Below are 19,337 nucleotides of genomic sequence, written 5' to 3' on the forward strand. Positions count from 1 at the left end.
GCGGGACCGAAGTGGCGCGGCGGTTGAACCTTAGAGTTGATTGTTGGGCGGGTAAGAGTCATGGAGACGCTCTCTTCGTCTCAATTGGAGGCGCTCAAATACAGCGAATTGCAGTCCTTGGCCAAGTCGGTGGGGTTGAAAGCTAACCTCAAGGTGAGCTCTGGGCTGGCCAGGCGGGTGGGGAAGCAAAAGCACTTTGGCGTAGATAGTAGCGAGCCGGGAGAGCGGGTCCCTGGCCAGCCCTTTTAAGTAAGGGACGTCTCGATACCTTCACTATAAGTTGCCGCCTCGAACTAAACCTTGGAAATGGGCATAACCCGAATCGTGGATCTTGCCGTTGCAGGATTATGATTTTGTGACTTCGGTAGACCAGCGTTTCCCAACCTTAGGAACTTGAAGATGCGTGGACTTCAACTCCCAGAATTCCCCAGCCAGCTATGCTGGCTGGGGAATTCTGGGAGTTGAAGTCCACGCATCTTCAAGTTCCTAAGGTAGGGAAACACTGCGGTAGACTACTTGGCTTTTATTAGGCTAGTAGCCCATTCCCTAAAGCAGGGCTGAACAAGTGTGATTTAGTACAGATAATCCTCGATTTACGACAGTTTACTTAGTGACCATTCAAAGTTACAAGGTCACTTGGGAAAAAGCGAGTTATAACCATTTTTACGGTTATGACCGTTGCAGCATCCCCACGGTCATGTGATTTACATTCGGTTGTTTGACTTGCATTTATGAGGGCCATGTGATCACCTTTTGCAATTTTCTGACAAGCAAAGTCAATAGGGAGACCAGATTCACTTAACTGTGTTACTAATTTAACAATTGCAGTGAATCAGTCAACAAATGTGGCAAGAAAAGTTGTAAAATGGGGCAAAACTCAACCAATTTCTCACTTAGCAACATAACGTTTGGGCTCAATTGTTGTAAATCGAGGACTACCTGTACTGTATTTTTCAAACTTGACAACAATAAATTATGTTGACTTCAATTCCCAGAATTGCCCAACCAGCATGGAGAATATCCATGCTTCTTAACCCTTGCCATGTTCGAAAAACATTTAGTGTAATCTCTGATTACTTCTCTGCCTTTGACATAAGAACTGATGAGAATCTGGGTGTGATGGTAGATGGGATTTCACTTGTCCAACTAAAATGTGTAGTCATCACTAGCTAGCCGATATGATTTGTTTTTTTCAAAAAGTTTTCCAAGGGCTGATTCAACTGTGATCCCTACACCTTTTGCAAAAGGACAAAGATGCTGCTGGAATTAGAGATTCTGTGCCTTCAGCTGGGTGAGAGTCAAGAGCTAGAATTGTGGGAGTTATGATCAGAAGATAGGCCTGAAGCTCAGCTAAGAAGCACCAAAAAGAGAGGGTAAAGGGCAGGGTTCCCATCCTTGAGGCAGCTGAAGTGAGAAATATATCACAAATGTGTTACAGGTTTTTACACCTAGCTGCAGTAACTTGATTTATAACAGCCCTTTTTGATGATCATTTTCTCTTAGGCACCCAAGCTGTTAAATGCATTAAAGAATCACTTCTGTGAAGAAAATAAAAATATAAATATGGTAAGGGCACTTTTTGACAATTTCATTAGCATTTTATCCTCTAGCAATGGTATTTTAAAATAGAGTAAATCCTGTTTCTTTCATATAATGAAAAGCCTCAAACACATTATTTAGCTGTCTGGCTATGGATCTGGTAGAAGTAATCTCATATTTCATCTGATTTTCTTTAGCATAACAGTTTTGGGGACAAACTACTATGAACAAACAGCTTTTAGACTGTTGTTAACCAGGGTGGATAATCAATGATTTTTTTTTAAAAAAATGGATTTTTATTTTTTATTTTTATCAAATTCATTTTAATAAAGTGCTTTTGGAGTAAAATCTGTCTAAAGATAGTTTTCTATTTAAGATACATTAAGAATTTAGTTTATTCAGCAAGAAATGGAGTTTAGTTACGTAGCGTGAGGCTGTATATTCTGCAATATTTACATTTTAGTAAACTCATTCAATGAATCCAAGCTCTGCAAGCTGAGATAACATGCACTGCATTGATGCATTCACTCAATTTCACAGTAACCATGAAATAAATCATAAAGTTCAGGAATGTTCTTTTATCCCATTGTTTTGCAGATCTATGTACACTGCAAACTGTATGATTGAAGAGAATGCATCTGTACCAGGCTCTTAAGTGTTTTAATTAAATAAAAGAATTTGACTAGTTCTCCAACTATGTGTGATTAACCTATTAAAATCAGTTCTGATATCGCTGTTTTACTAAGCTGACAACTTATTCTAAATAGGAAACCTTCATTTTGTTTACAAATAATAATATACAGATTTTAACTACCAGCAAGAATGAGTTCTTACATTTAAAGAGCACCTGTCATTTCAGATCCATCATGGCAGCGCTATTAGCGGGCATCCACTCACTTGCTGCCTGCCATGTCCCTCACCTTGTTGTGTCACTGCCGCATCACCAGCCGTCCCATTAAAGTGGATGGGACTGTTGGTGACTCAGCGATGGGTCAGGAGGAGCCACTGCAGGAAAGAGATGACAGTTGCTCTTTAAAAATTATGATTTAAATTGAGTTGCTTTAAATCAAGCCTTTTAGTGATTTAAATCATGATTTAAATCAACTTGATTTAAATCAAATCCACCCTGTCGTTAACTGAATAATACCTTATGGTTTGTCTCTGAAATAAATATGAAGATGATAATAAAATGGCTGAGTTTCTTTTCTGTAGGGTATCAAAAAGACATCCCCATCTACAGATATTGAGGAACAGAATGGCAGTCAAATTTCCGTAAATACATCCACAATCACCAAAAGGCATAGAAAACAGAAAGAAGATAATGCCCAGCAAACTACAGAAGAAAATCTTAATGAAGAAAAAATAGAACTCAATTCAGAGAAAGAGGTGATACTATTTATATGAAATTGTAAGATATGCAAGTTCCTAGTTCTTACGTTTGGTTGATTATTGTGAATATCAAGAGCTGGCAGTCTACAATCGGTTGTAGATTTGATGGAAATTATAATACAATATGGGAAAGTTTTGGGCTTTAAGGTGAATAATAATAAGACTAAAATTTTATCTAAAATATGACTAAGAATGAGAAGGATATGTTAGTAAAATTGACAGGTTATGAAATTGTGAAAAATGTTAAATTTTGGGGGTATATATTACAGCTTCTAATGTGAAATTATATAAGAATAATTGTGAGATGTTATGGTCAAAAGTACAAAAGGACTTAAATAATTGGGAAAAATTACAATTATCTTTGTTGGGAAAAATTGCAGCTGTTAAAATGAATGTTTTACCAAAGTTTCTCTTTTTGTTTCAAATGATACCTATTCTGAAAAAAGATGCTAATTTGGATGAATGGCAGAAGGGTATTAATAAATTTATCTGGGTGGGGGAAAAACCGAGAGTTAAACTTAAGATTTTACAAGACGCTCGGGAAAGAGGCGGACTTAAAGTGCCTAATTTGAAATTATATTATGATGCAGTGGTTTTAACACTGGTTAGTGATTGGCTTAATTTGACCAATAAAAGCATACTTTATATTGAGGGATGGGACATTATATGGGTGGCATGCATATTTGATTTATGATAAAAAAGTTGATAAGGCCTTTAAATCTCAAATTTTAAGAAGTGCTTTATTGCATGTTTGGAAAAAGTATAAGTTAAATTATAAAATACCAATTTGGGGGATTCCTGGACACGCAATAGAGGGGGTATCTATGGGTGTGAATTTGGATATGATTTCTTATAAGCAAATACTGAGATTGGAAGGGAGTGACTGGTAATTAAGGTCACTAGCCGAGCTAAAACAAGAAAATATTGTACAGTCTTGGTTTCAGTATACTCAATTGCAAGTTAGGTGGAAGTTGGACCAGAAGGTTGGTTTGACGCTGATGGATGAAAATTTGGTAAAACAGATCAAAGATCAAACTCGAGCGCATATAAAGAGAATTTATAATGCTTTAATAGAATTGGACTCGGAAACGGAATTGGTGAAAGATTGTATGGTAAAGTGGGCTCAAAATATTCAAGAACCTATTCCATTGGATGTGTGGGAGGTAATTTGGGTTAGAAATGTAAAATTTACTCAAGCTCAAAACTTAAGAGAAAATTTTTATAAAATGTTTTATAGATGGCATTTGGATCCTAAAAAGCTGTCTTGTATGTATTCCAATTTACAGCCCAAGTGTTGGAGATGTGGTAGTTTGGATGCTACCTATTTTCATATTTGGTGGACTTGTAGAAATATAAAAGCTTTTTAGATTAAAATTTGGTGGAACATTCAAAAGATTTTTAAGAGAAAGATAAAGTTTACTTCACAATTATTTTTATTGGGTGTTATTACAGACTGTAACACTAAAGAAATTAATTTGATGTTGAATTTGATAACAGCTGCAAGGTTACTGGTAGGGCAATATTGGAAGAAGGATTGTCTGCCTACTTTAGAGGAATGGACGCTTAAAGTGTCAAACTTAGCAGAAATGGCTAAGATTTCTGCTTACTTGAAAGATCATTCACAAGAGAGATACATTTCGGTTTGGAGAAGATGGATAGATTATATTCAGAAAAAATATGGCACTAAAAAGTTCCATTTAGCTTATCAGTAAATTCTAGATTGTTATTGTTATAATTTAATTTTTTTCTAGAAATTGGGTATTTTAGAGTGTTGGTAATTATGTTAAAAGCGGGTTAAAGTGTATTATGTATTTGGTTTTTTATACAGTTGATTAATGTTAGTTAGATTATGATTATTATATATTTGTAACCCTGTAATCAGCTTTGGGGGGGGGTTAGGGGGGGTTGGGAAGGGGATAATATTGTAACTTTTTATAAAACTTCAATAAAAAAAGAGCTGGCAGAAGAGTATAAAAATAGAAATTTATATCTCAGTAATTTATGAATTCAGTAGACCTTTTTGACTTTATTATATTAGTGATCTGTTCAATAAAGCAGGACTGAAGAAACGTGATTTAGTACTGTGTGTTTCAAACTTGACAACATTAAGATGTATGGATTTCAATTCCACACATTGTTTAATGGAGCATAAATTTTGCAATGCTATGTAATTTATTTTGCAACACTTATTCTACTCTTTGCCAGAAAATGGAAGTTTCTACTGTATGTATGCTTCTGAAACTTTTCTCTAGCCTTGACATTAATAGTGTCCCTTTTTTGTCTGTATATTTATATATTATATGGAACTACCGTAATAACAGGAATAAGTGTACTGAATGGAATAGAAATTGTATATGAGTACACTTGCATAAATATGTTGCCTGTATGAGAAAATTGAGGTGAAACTCCATTATATCCTTCCAGGATGCAGGATTTGGAAAGATACTGGGGATAAACCAAAATGATGTATCACAAAGCAGTGGAACAGCAGGAAAGTTAGAAGACTTTGTCACTCCAAGTCAACAAAAAGAAAGAAGTTCTACTAGGCAAAAAGGAGTCGAAAGTAATTTGCATTTATAAATGGAATATTTGTTTTGCTTTGACATTTAGGACAAGTTGTGGACAACTTATTTGATCTTTGTCACTAGCTTTTGTCATCTGTAAAATCACAGGATTTTCAGAAACAGAACATAGTTTGGAGGAAATAATATCTGAATATTGAACGTTGCCTTGTCTAACAATCCAGCCATAAAGTTAAACGTGATGGAAGCTTGGATACTATAAATGACCAGTATTTTGTGGTGTGTTTTAGTTCTGACTAAATAACCCATATTTCAAGCAGGATAGCATCTACTACAAGTAGTCCTCACTTAACTATTAGTTCAGTGACTTTGAAATTATGACTGCAGCTGAATGGATGTTTTGACCTAACCTTGAAATTATGGCCATTGCAGCACCCCCACCCCACAGTCACATGATCAAAATGTTGGTGCTTGGCAGCTCGCCTGCATTTAGGGCCTCAACAAGTGTTTCAACTCCCCCCACTTGCCTATCCCTACTGCTACCAGCTGACTTGTTTTCTTCCCACTGATGACAAGGCATGCCCAGCTGAGATAGCTGCTGATTCTTTCCAAGGCCAAAGACATGTAAGGTGTTTGGCTAATGAGCCAACTGGAAGTGTTGCTAAGTGGTCCCTTCACCTGATGTTTCACCTAATGACTGCTTTGCTTAGTGATAGAAATTCCATTCCCAATTAGGGTTGTTAAGCATGGACTACTACTGTAATTGCATAATAACAAACTCCTTAAAAGAAGAATGTGGCTTTGTATCCTGTACCTCAGACATGTCAAACTCGGGACGTCACATGACGTTGCGTGACATATCGGAGCTTTTTCTCCATTGCCAGCAATGGGGTGGGTGCAGTTTCCTGATGATGCGTCCGGCCTATGGGCTGGGAGTTTGACACCCCTGCTCTACCTTTTAACTCAGTAGCTTGAATGAAATACTGCTGAATTAACACATGAACTGTGATGTGTGATGGAAATATGCAGAACCAAGTTTGACCAACTTAGAACTTGAGAAGTTTATGAATCTTTTTGATTGTTTCACAGAGATGCATCTAATCTAATATGTTTACCTCAGGTAAAACTTTACTGGATTCTCTTTCTGGAAAGAAAACTACTAGCACAGGAAGTAAATCTAAATTGGGAAGAATAGGAATAATTTCTACCACCCCAGGTATGTACGTTAAGCATAGTGACTGTATGCACAGAATATTTACTTGTTTATAAATGAAAAGACTGGAGATAAATGGTGAAATATATTACATTGGAAACTTTTCAGCAACAGCCAGGACCCCCATCCCCCCCAAGGTATTAAAACAATAGTTACTTTATTCTATAGGGATTGTTAATCAGTGTTCTGTTTAAAAATAGATTATATGTGTATAATATGTAAGTGCATGTGATTGCACATTATCCTTTATCCTTCCATTCGAGACAGCAAGAAATAATTTGCAGATAGGGTGGTGAGCTGAAGAAAAAGATATTGAGACTTCAGAAAAGAGCAACAAATATGATTAGGAGACTGGTTGCAATAACTGAGTATGTCTAGTCCACAGATCGGTAACCCGCGGCTCTGGAGCCGCATGCGGCTCTTTCAGCCTTCTGCGGCTCCCAGTCGTCCGCCATTAGCAGAGAGAGAGAGAGAGACACACACACACACACACACACACACAGGCACTTGCGCTCCCCCGCCTCTCTCTCTGTATGTATAAAAAAGAGAGTGGCCTCACGCTGTTCTCCGACAAGCTTATTACGTAGGGCTCCTGCCTTTGCTGCATCTCCGCAGAAAGCAGCATCTCTCTCTCTCTCTCTCTCATACACACACACACACACACACACACACACACACACACACACACAGAGAGAGAGGTGGGAGGAGAGGACTGGCAGATCAAGGGCAGGAGAGCCAGCCCAATAAGAATGTGTGTCAGCTTGTCGGAGAACAGCTTGAAGCCAGCTTGCCAGGTGAGCAGAAGATCAGAAAGAGGGGAGGGAGGGAGAGGAAAAGGGAGACAGAGAGAGAGAGAACTCATGCACAGCAGCCTCTACTTCTTTTTAATTAAATTCTTCAATAAAGCTCCTCCCGCACATGTGCGCGCGTGCAAGTTTTGCGGCTCCCAGTGTTCTTTTCTCTGGAAAACGGGTCCAAGTGGCTCTTTTGAGTGTTTAAAGTTGCCAACCCCTGGTCTAGTCTAACAAAGAGAAGGACTATGGATGATACAATAGCAGTCTGCCATGGTGGCGCAGTGGTTAGAATGCAGTGTTGCAGGCTAATTCTGCTGTTTGCCAGGGGTTCAATCCTCACTGGTTCAAGTTAACTTAGCCTTTCATCCTTCCAAGGTTGGTAAAATGAGGACCCAGATTGTTGGGGGCAATATGCTGACTGTAAACAACTTAAAGAGGGCTGTAAAGCACTGTCAAGTGGCATGTAAGTCTATATGCTATTGCTGTCTAAGGGACTGCCACAAAAAAGAAGGGGGATCAACCTATTCTCCAAAGCACCTGAGGGCAAAACAAGAAGTAACAAATGGAAACTTATCAAAGAGATCCAACTTGGATCTGAGGAGAAATTTCCTGACAGTGAGAACAATCAGTGGAACGGCTTGCCTCCAGAAAGAGATTGGACAATCATTTATCTGAAATGGTATATAGTCTCCTCTCCTGCCTGAGCAGGGAGTTGGACTAGAAGAGTTCCAAGGTCCCTTCCAACTCTGTTAATATGTTATTTCATGGCGGGGAAAAAGAAAAAAGAACACTGAATATGAATCAGAGGAAGAGAAGAAATAACTGAACTAATATATATATATTTAATCTTGACAATATACAGGGTGTTGTCATCAAAGTCAGGACCCACAGGCAATTTATTGCATAAATTACATTAAATGTTCAAATTGGATGCCATTTCATTTTAAATGCTTTCTCATTCACTTTACACATGACATTTGAATATTACAAAGTGTAATTATTTTTGTAAAAAAAGTTAATGAAATGTGATTGGCCTATGATAGCAGCCCTGAACCTTTTGGGTACCATGAACTGATTCTGTGGAGGGCAGTTTTTCTGTGGACCGGGGGAACCTGGCTTTGCGTGCTGCCTAGATCCCTCATGTGTGCATTTGGGGCTTCGCTCACTTCTAGAGACCAGTTCTTGGCAGGCTATGGACCAATGCCCGTCCGGGGACTAGGGGTTAGGAACCCCCGGCCTATGGGACCCAACATTTGGTATGCCTTATATATTCTATAGCTTCATTTAATTTGGAATTAGTAAGAGAACTGAAATGAACATTATTCCAAATTAAATGTACTCCTTTATTTTAAAACATTAATTTGCTGCATTGTAAGTCTTCTCTGGGTGTGCCTTAAAACATTTGCCCATGAACCTGTTACTTCAAAAAAATAGCTGACTTTTCTTGTTTCAGTATCAGATAAATATTTAATATTAAGCTGTATGTTTCAATGAACTGGCAATGAAGACAAGAAAAATCTGAGTAATAAACTTTTCAATATTGTAGATTTTAAGAAAATTCATGAGGCTCAGTTCAAGAAAATGTTATCTATTGATGAATACATTGAAAGGAAGAATAAAATGTGTAATTTCAGCAATTCAGTTGATGAAATCAAGGTAAGCGATCTTTCTCCTACCCCAGATATATGAAGATTGAACTGAATGAAATTACAGTATGTCTCTTACTCAGTCTTATTTAAAAGAACATGTCTATAGATGCCTTTAAAAAAATAGCCTACCTTATTTTTGGAGGTAATCTGATCAATTTATTCTATGAGCCCCTCAAAAAATGGGGATAGTTATGTCATGGTCACATTTCCCATTTACTGGAAATATTTAAACCCTGGCCAATTAAATCAGACTTCCATTCTTCAAAGGTTATGTCCAATGATCTGTCTAAGGGATTTATTTGTTCACAGTTCTCAAAGACCTGTTCTCCAATAATAACAATAAGACAAATCATATTTTTGCCTAACTAGCAAATGCCAAGTGGTGTGTCCTGCTTACGTATATAACAAACAGGGGAAAAGCCCCAAGATTGCTTTGTGTTGCATAGAAAGCCTGGCTGTGGAAATATAACACGCACACCCCTACCCTGTAGGTTTAGGGCAGGGGTCGGCAACCTCGGCTCTTTTATGACTCGTGGACTTCAACTCCCAGAATTCCTGAGCCAGCGTAGCTGGCTCAGGAATTCTGGGAGTTGAAGTCCACGAGTCATAAAAGAGCCGAGGTTGCCTACCCCTGGTTTAGGGGAAAGCCATTAATTGTGTTCATAATAGCAACTCAAGTAGCTGGGATAAAGGATGATGAATAAGAAGGAATACTAATTTCACTTCTTCAAACATATAGTTGGTCCAGAAATTAAGGACCATACAAAGTTGTGGCAAACATTGTTTAACATTTCAACTAGTGATTCTACATATGACCAGACATTCAATGAGCTAGGGTAGGAATTAGGTCCTGGTTATCTTACTCAGTTTGGTGGACGCTTTTTTAGCTATCATCTATCAGTCTATAATAACTAACCTTTTGTGGAGATCCTGTTATGAAAATGCGTGACAAAAATAATCCTAACTATACTGAGAGCTTCTGTATTTTCTTGGCTTCAGAGATGAGTAGATGGAATGAGAAGGAGGTTTTCAATCAAGGCACTAAGCTTAAAAATGTCTGAGTGAAAGGTATCTCTCATAACCCTTGTCTGATTTTCAACAGGAAGTGAAAACGTGTCTACATATACACTTTTTGGTTAGAGTACTGATTTTTTTCCCTATTTTCCCATAAGTGTGGGATCTGCTTTTTTGTTTCTGACCTACTGAGTGTTGATCTATTGGTTGTAACAGGAAATGCCTGATTGGCTTGTTGCCCAAGGTTGATGTGGGCTGAGAAAGAATGACTGACCACATTCACCCAGTTGGCTTTCATGTCTAAGGCAGGGCTAGAATGCACAGTCTCCTGGTTTCTAGGCTAGTGTCTTAACTATTAAACCAAACTGGCTCTCTAGTTAGAGTATTGATATACAGTTTTTCTTGTTGGAGCTATTAACTTGGGAGATCTTTAGCGTTGTTTTCTTGCAGATGTTTCATTACCCAAAGTAGGTAACATCAATGTTACTGAGGAATGGGGTTTGCTCTCAATTTATCTACTGGCTTGCCCATGGGTGTTGCTGGGCTGCGGCTTTAGTTGGGCTGTTGAACTACTATTTGGCAGTTCTTTGATTGGGGTATTGTTTGCTTGATTGTTGTTCTGAAGTTAATCTTGGGGTTAAATCTGTGCTCATCTGGGTGCTGATTGCTGGTGGGGAGGTGTACTGCTCTTTTTGTTCCCTTTTCGGCTTGTTGATTGTCTCCTTTAACACAGTATGTAGATGTTGTTTAGTCAGTAAAAAAAAAGACCAGGAGCTAACTGGCTCAGATCATGAGCTTCTCATTGCAACATTTAGGCTTAAATTGAAGAAAGTAGGGAAAAACACTAGGCCACTCACGTATGAACTAAATCATATCCCTGATGAATATACAGTAGAAGTGACAAATAGATTTAAGGAATTACATCTGATAGACAGAGTACCTGAAGAACTATGGACAGAGGTTCACAACATTGTACAAGAGGTAGCAACTAAAACCATGCCAAAGAAAAAGAAATGCAAGAAAGCAAAATGGCTGTCTAAGGAAGCTTTGCAAATAGCTGAGGAAAGAAGGGAAAGTAAAGGCAAGGGAGAAAGACAAAGATACACCCAATTGAATGCAGAATACCAGAGAATAACTAGAAGAGATAAGAATGCCCTCTTAAATGAACAGTGCAAAGAAATCGGAAGACAACAATAGAATAGGTAGGACCAGAGATCTCTTCAAGAAAATTGGAGATATGAAGGGAATGTTTCATGCAAAGATGGACATGATAAAGGACCAAAATGGCAAAGACCTAACAGAGGCAGAAGAGATTAAGAAGAGGTGGCAAAATTACACAAAAGAACTATACAAGAACGAGCTTAGCGTCCCTGATAACCATGATGGGGTGGTCACTGACCCCGAGCCAGACATCCTAGAAAGTGAAGTGAAATGGGCCTTAGGAAATCTGAGCAACAACAAAGCTAGTGGAGGTGACAGTATTCCAACTGAGCTATTCAAAATCTTAAAAGACGCAGTAAAAGTGCTACACTCAGTTTGCCAGCAAATTTGGAAAACTCAACGGTGGGCACAGGATTTGAAAAGGTCAGTTTAAATTCCAATTCCAAAGAAAGGCAATGCCAAAGAATGTTCAAACTATTGCACCATTGCTCTCATTTCACATGCTAATAAAGTTATGCTTAAAATCCTACAAGGTAGACTCCAACAGTATGTGGATTGAGAACTACCAGAAGTACAGCCAGGATTTCGAAGAGGCAGAGGAACTAGAGATCAAATTGCCAACATACGCTGGATCATGGAGAAAGCTAGGGAGTTCCAGAAAAACATCTACTTCTGCTTCATTGACTATGCTAAAGCCTTTGATTGTGTGGATCACAACAAACTGTGGCAAGTTCTTAAAGAGATGGGAGCACCAGACCATCTTATTTGTCTCTTGAGAAACCTATTTGCGGGTCAAGAAGCAACAGTGAGAACGACACGGAACCACTGATTGGTTCAAAATTGGGAAAGGAGCTCGGCAAGGCTGTATATTGTCGCCCTGCCTATTTAACTTATATGCAGAGCACGTCATGAGAAAGGCAGGGCTATATGAATCAAAAGTTGGAATTAAGATTGCCAGGAGAAATATCAACTACCTAAGACATGCAGATGATAATGGCAGAAAGTGAAGAAGAACTAAAGAGCCTCTTGTTGCGGGTGAACAAGGAGAGTGCAAAAGTGGGCTTGAAACTCAACATTAAGAAAACCAGGATCATGGCATCTGGTCCTCTCAGTTACTGGCAAATATATGGGGAAGAAATGGAGGCAGTGACAGATTTAATTTTCCTGGGCTCCAATATCACCACAGATGGGGACTTTATCTTTATTAGACTTATATACCGCCCTTCTCCCATAGGACTCAGGGCAGTTCACAAGGTTTTTAAAATAACAATTACAAAAATTAAGAACAGTTAAAATGATTTAAATATAAATCATTTTATATTTATATTCAAAATTATATTTTGAATAAATATAAAACCCCAATTAAAATCCAATTAAATCCCCAATTAATACTCTCAGTCCAGGCCAGAAAGCTCAAAGAGCCAAGTCTTCAGGTCCTGGCGGAATGAGCAAAGGTCAGGGGCAGTCCTAAGCTCTACAGGCAGCTGGTTCCAAAGGGCAGGCGCACCCACAGAGAAGGCCCTCCCCCTGGGTATTATGCACCAGCAATCTTACCGGCGGTACCCTGAGAAGACCCTCCCTGTGGGAGCACACAGGACAAAGGGAGCTTGATGCCAGCAGCAGGTGTTTCCTCAGATATCCCGGACCCAAGCCATTTAGGGCTTTATAGGTCATCACCAGCACCTTGAATCTCACCCGGAGGGCAACCAGAAGCCAATGCAGCTCGCGGAGCAGAGGTGTTACATGGGAGTATCGGAAAACCCCAATCACAACCCGTGCGGCTGCATTCTGCACCAGGTGAAGCCTCCGTGTGGTCCTCAAGGGCAGCCCCTTGTAGAGAGAGTTGCAGTAGTCCAATCAGGAGGTCACAAGTGCATGAGTGACTGCGCAGGGCATCTTGGTCCAGGTAGGGCCGCAACTGGCGCACCAGGCAAACCTGGGCAAAGGCCCCCCTGGTCATGGCTCCTATATGGTCTTCAAAACTGAGCTGTGAATCCAACAGGACGCCCAAGTTGCGAACCCTATCGACGGGGGGTAATACCTCACCCCCCATCATTAAAGGTGGAATTAACTGGTTAGTGCAAGATGCCGGTATGCACAGCCACTCAGTCTTTGCGGGATTGAGACGAAGCTTGTTTCTCCCCATCCAGACCCGGACCGCCTCCAGGCAACGGGACATCACAACAAGGGCATCACTGGGTTGGTTCGAGGTGGAGGAAAAACCACGATCTTGCCCAGCGGCTTCATATAGATGTTGAACAGGAGGGGAGAGAGAACCGACCCCTGAGGAACTCCACAAACAAGAGGCCTTGGGGCGGACCTCTGCCCTCCCGTCAACACCAACTGCGAGCGGCCCAGGAGATAGGAGAACCACTGCAAAACAGTGCCTCCCACTCCCAACCCCGAGACGCCACAGTAGTATTCCATGGTCGATGGTATCAAAAGCCGCTGAGAGATCTAATAGAACTAGGACAGAGGAACAACCCCTCCCGGGTCCGCCAGAGATCATTCACCAGCGCGACCAATGCCGTCTCCGTGCTGTACCCAGGCTTGAAACCCGATTGGTACGGGTCCAGATAATCAGTTTCCTCCAGGAAGAGAGGAAGCTGATGCGCCACCACACTCTCAACAACCTTCGCCAAAAAACGAAGGTTGGAGACCGGACGATAGTTGTTTAAAATCGTTGGGTCCAGGGTAGGCTTCTTGAGAAGGGGCCTTACCACCGCAGCCAAGAAATTAAAAGACGCTTGCTCCTGGGGAGGGTAGCTATGGCAAATCTAGACAACATACTAAAAAGCAGACACGTCACCCTGCCAACAAAAGTGCGTATAGTCACGGTCATTATTTTCCCAGTTGCAATGTATGGCTGTGAAAGCTGGACTGAGTGCCAAATAATTGAGGCCTTTGAACTATGGTGCTGGAGAAGACTCCTGTGAGTCCCTTGGACTGTAAGGCATTCAAACCGGTCAGTCCTAGAGGAGATCAACCCTGACTGCTCTTTAGAAGGTCAGATCCTGAAGCTGAAACTCAAATACTCTGGCCACCTAATGAGAAGGAAGGACTCACTGGAGAAGAGCCTAATGCTGGGAAAGATTGAGAGCAATAGAAGAAAGGGAGGTGGCTGGATGGAGTCACTGAAGCAGTAGGTATGAGCTTAAATGGACTCCAGAAGGTAGAGGACAGGAAGGCCTGGAGGAATGTTGTCCATGGGGTTGCGATGGGTCGGACACGACTTCGCAACTAAGAACAACATCAACAATCTATTGATAGCCAATTTATCAGAGTGCCATGTTTAGAAGAATTTCATAGTGGTTTTGGACTTGGCTGGTTCTACGATGATCAGTTTCTCAGTTGAAACTATGGTTAAATCTGTCCACATTTTGTGAAATTAAAGAATTTTCATCATGTCTTGACTGCTAGTTGGTGTTCTGCTAGTCTTCTGCCTGTTTGTCCCACATGACGGCTGTTGTAGTCTTTACATTGTATGTTGTAGTAGATGAATCCTGTTTTTTCTTCTGGGACTGCTGGGTCTTTTGGTTTACTTAGGATGTTTTAGAGGCCTGTAGTTGGTTTGTGTGCTGATTCCATATGGTTGTAATAGTCTGTTGGTGCTTTGTCAGATGTTTTTGATGTATGGCAGTGTTATCTTTGGGTAATGAAACACGCAAGAAAAATAGCCAAGCTCAGATATTACCAAGATCTCCTCATTTCAACCCTCAGCTACAAATATTCTCCTTTATCAGTAGCTATTAACTTTGGAAGTTATGTTTTGGACTGACCATAAAGTAATTGAGATTTTCTTAACTTCAAGTGGTTTAAGTTTGCAAAAATTTAGAAAACTATTTTGGCTCAAATTCTAGCTTATGTTAATGTCACTTTTTGTTGCTCTTCATGGACCCCACTTAGTTTCTAAAAAGCAAGGGAACCTTCCTAATGACTACACTGAGCTCAGGCTGAACATCATAAGGAACCTGTGGCTTAAAACAAATATAAGTTCTTAATTAAAGTTTCCATTGTTTCTTGTAGTGATAGATGAACTGGAGTAAAGAAGAAAAGCAGTATTATTTTTTTTAAGTTTTTGCTTCTGTTTGACAATTTGTTCATCTCTATGTCTAGCACTGGTTTTTAAAAGCATCCTGGTATTTTATTATGAGCAATTGTTAAGAGGGGGAAAAAATCCTAGGTCTCTAATTGCAGATCCTGGCTAAGAAGAATAAATCTCTGAAGACTTCTCAGAAAGAAAATCTAAATACCAATTCAAAGGTAAGGATAAATTTTCCGTTAATAACTTCCTTTCAACTTCCTTTCAACAAAGCACATGCTAAAATGTAGACATGTCCCTCATCTTAGCAGGTATGTTCCAGTTCCAGAGGGGCTTTATTAAGTCCCACTTCTCAAAAGAATAGGCTTTCTGCCATAGGCACTCCAATAAAACTGCGGCATTCAAAACGCAATTCCTCTGGCACTGCAAATAAAAGTATTCTATCTCGAAAATCATCCTTCAGTTCAAACAGCCTTTCTACAACTAAAATGAATGTCAGGTAAGATGATATGTGGCATTAAATAAAAATAGCTTACATGTGGCAATGTGTGAATTACCAAATTTAAGGTCATAGAATCCAAATTTATACATTTTCATAAACAAAAATACAAGTGTTTGGACTTAGGTCATTTTTTTTTTGCATTTCCTCAGTAAAAATGAGCTATGCATTTGAGAGAATGAGATTATATGTAGAACGTACAAAAAGTTTTTAAAAGAATTCTGAGTTAATTCCAGTGTTTTCTGTGACAGGATATTCAAATGTTTCAATATTTTTATATGCTCCTAGTTGTTTGGATGAAGTGTATATAAAATTATGAGCCATTAAATACTATATGTTTTTGTTAGGTTTTCTGAATCTACAAAAGACAATGAAGAGAAACGTTCCCTTATCAAAACTCCATCTAGGAAATCTTCATTTCTGAAAAACTGCACTCCAGATAATCAGAAAAGCAGTGAATGTATAACTAGCAAAGACTTCAAAGAAGGAGCAATGAACTGTCAGACAACAGAAACTTCTGTTACAAATTCTGGTAACTTTTCCGAAGAACTGTATAATTACTAACATGCACTTCATTTACATGTGATTGTTGTGAAGGATATTTATGCAGAATTTTTACACAGTCAAGACGATGTTCCTTTTGTTTCCAGTATGTATAATATTCTAATTGGCACCAAGGGTAAAAACAAGGCTATATTCTAGCATTCAAGTGTTATTCCCATTTTTAAACTCAAAAGAGTTTTTGTTATTCCCATTTTTAAACTCAAATGAGTATGATCTTGTTGCTTATTAATTATCACTACATTGATTTTCTCCTATTTATAGCTGTCACTCCTTTCAAGTTTATAAATCAGACTCTAGAACCCACAAGCACCAAGAAACCAGTATTTGATCTCCAAGCAAGTCTATCAAGACCACTTACTTATCAGCCACACAAAGGTAGCCATAGTTTTAAAAATAACTCAAGTGTAAAAGAGCATGAAAATATTACCAGTTGCAAACAAATTGAGTATTTAGTCACATACTGTCTGCAACTTGCCTTTATTTTTTCAAAGGTAACTTATACATATAAATGTACATTATTCTCAAATTAATTTTTCATGTGTAATTTGACATATTAATGGAAACTAAGTTAAAACAAGCTATTCCTTGCTTTTTGAGTTTGTTCTTATCTCACACAAGTATATTTTTGGCTGGTTTGCTGCTAATAAAGTATCTTATTTTTTGGCTATATATATTAGCTTGCCTCACATAGGCAAACTTTTCTCACAAAAGAAATATGGGAAATATTTGCTATTTTACTTGATGCAGCAGATGAGAACAGGAAAGAGACAAGTAACACATTTTCCTTACATCAATATAGGAAAACTGAAACCATGGGGCAACCCTAGCAAGACTCCCCAGAGACTATATTCCCACAAGAAATACTACAAAGAGCCACCTCTTCAAACCAGGCAAGTATATAATGTCAGTTCTTAAAAGCCCCTGTCAAGTGCTAGGATTATTCTGTTGTCCTCTGCTTTCATTAACATTTGGGTAATCTTGAAGTTTATACCTTTTTCATTTTAGAACTGTAGAAATTTGATCAAATGCAGAGCCTTTCTTAAAATTCTCTATAGTATATTCCTTAAGAGAGGTTTGATGGCCCTATGCCAAAAATTAGATCACATAAGAGAAAAAAGGCAAGGATTTCTGTCAAGTAGCTAAAAACTTAATTGCATGAAGTGGGAATAATAGAACTAAGTTTGCCTTCGTTTTACTTACTTGTGCATTAATGGTAACATTATTTTGTCATATTTTGTTTAACAGAGATGAGAGACGGAAGAAACATATACAAGAAAGAAAACAAAGAAAAGACCAAAAGCTTAGCACATTTAGGGGCCTGACAGTTATTTAAAGCTGACTTTCAAATTGTTCTGTAGATAATCTTAATACTGAAAATCTTTACTTTCTTGTAAATAATTCTAGTCTTTCCTTGAGCTACCTAGTCTGAGTAATCTTAATATGAACATAGAACGCTGGCGCTACTAAATCCAGTTATTCGGTAGCTAATGCTATTCTTAGAAAACTTAGAAACATTTCCAAAAGGTTAGCTATCTTTTCTTCTCTCAAATCTGCTTAGTATATGCCTTAACTATATCCTAAACTGTCTGGAAACATTCTCTTCTCAACACCTGGATCAAAGATTATTGTATCAAACAATTCAATCTTCTGGATATACAGCAAATTTTAAATTCATTTAATGAGAATTTTTTTTATAAAAATGTCTTAATTTACTCCTAATTAAAATAATTGTGTTTATAGATAAAAGTTCATTTTAATTTTATTACTACTGGTATACAGCTTTGTCATATGTTGTCAACTTTTGTCAGTCAACTTTCATTATACATATATTCTGATGATTAGATTTTTCTTTTTAAAGTAGAATTGTTAATTTAATTAGCAAGTCAAAAAGAAAAGCTACCAGAAATAAATCTATGATAGAAATAAAAACCCATGTTCTATACTCCAATTGGGGAAAATAGGATAGTATACACTGAGATGACTTAAATTTTAAATATCGTTATTTCTTACTCAAAATTGATCAATTTCTTAAACTGGTACGGTTTCTAAACTGATTTCAAAATACACACATAGTTATCCTAAACTTTTTTCCTTATACAATGGTAATTAAAACATGAACCCATTTGGGTTTTCAATGTTTCTGCATAAATATCACCTAATATATATGTTCTATATACAAGTCCAAACAATAGATAAACAAATTAGCAAAAAATATTATCCCTATTCATTTATTTATTGAAGAAGCACCACTGTATATTAAATCCTGTTAGGTTCTTGTACTATAATCATAAAATAATACTTTTCAAACAGTAATTTATCCACATTACTGGCACTTGTGATAATGGACTACATAGCTTACTCAATAATGCTTTTTTCTAATCCTTTGTATTTCTACTACACATCTGGGGCAAATCATTAGGAAAGGAGCTGAAGTCACTTATACAACCAAGGTTAAGGTGAAATCTGGAGAGTTGTATCAAGCAGTACTTAAAATTTTAACTGGTTGCTCATACCCAGTTTCTTCAATGGTATTACCGTATTTTCCGGCGTATAAGACGACTTTTTAACCCATGAAAATCACCTCAAAAGTTGGGGGGTTGTCTTATACGCCCAGTCGTTTTATACGCCGGAAAATCAGTGTCTGGCAGGGCAGTCCTGTGCACGCGCGCACTCCCCAGCTGCTCCTTAGCAGCTGGGGAGTGCACGCGTGTGCAGGACTACCCTGCCGGCTCCCGCCCGACGCCCTTCCCTCTTGAGGCAGCATCGCTCCCTGGCTCCTAAGGAGTCCTCGGGGATGCTGCCTCAACTGTCCTGCATTGCTCCCATTCGTCGTCCTTTCCAATTCTCCAAATCCTCCTTTGCTTCATGAATTAAGGCTAAGCAACGTGGAAGGGAAGCGGTATTAATTACACATTAAGGCACCCAGAGTGATGCTCGTCTCTGCCTCATTT

General features: G+C 38.6%; 1 protein-coding gene across 1 annotated transcript; it reads left to right on the plus strand.

The window, feature by feature from the left end:
* Positions 1 to 60: 60 nt before the first annotated feature.
* On the plus strand, positions 61 to 18,162 carry NUSAP1 (nucleolar and spindle associated protein 1; the record flags this gene model as incomplete). Its single annotated transcript, XM_083355235.1, has 12 exons — positions 61 to 153; positions 1,504 to 1,566; positions 2,752 to 2,925; positions 5,353 to 5,491; positions 6,571 to 6,666; positions 9,004 to 9,113; positions 15,479 to 15,544; positions 15,632 to 15,822; positions 16,170 to 16,354; positions 16,648 to 16,761; positions 17,186 to 17,276; positions 17,632 to 18,162. The coding sequence occupies 12 exons, from the start codon at positions 61 to 63 to the stop codon at positions 17,717 to 17,719; spliced, it is 1,410 nt and encodes a 469-aa protein (XP_083211361.1). The 3' UTR covers positions 17,720 to 18,162.
* Positions 18,163 to 19,337: the final 1,175 nt, after the last annotated feature.

The sequence above is a fragment of the Vipera ursinii genome (assembly GCF_947247035.1).
Source record: "Vipera ursinii genome assembly, chromosome: 1".
In the NCBI taxonomy this organism is placed as follows: domain Eukaryota; kingdom Metazoa; phylum Chordata; class Lepidosauria; order Squamata; family Viperidae; genus Vipera; species Vipera ursinii.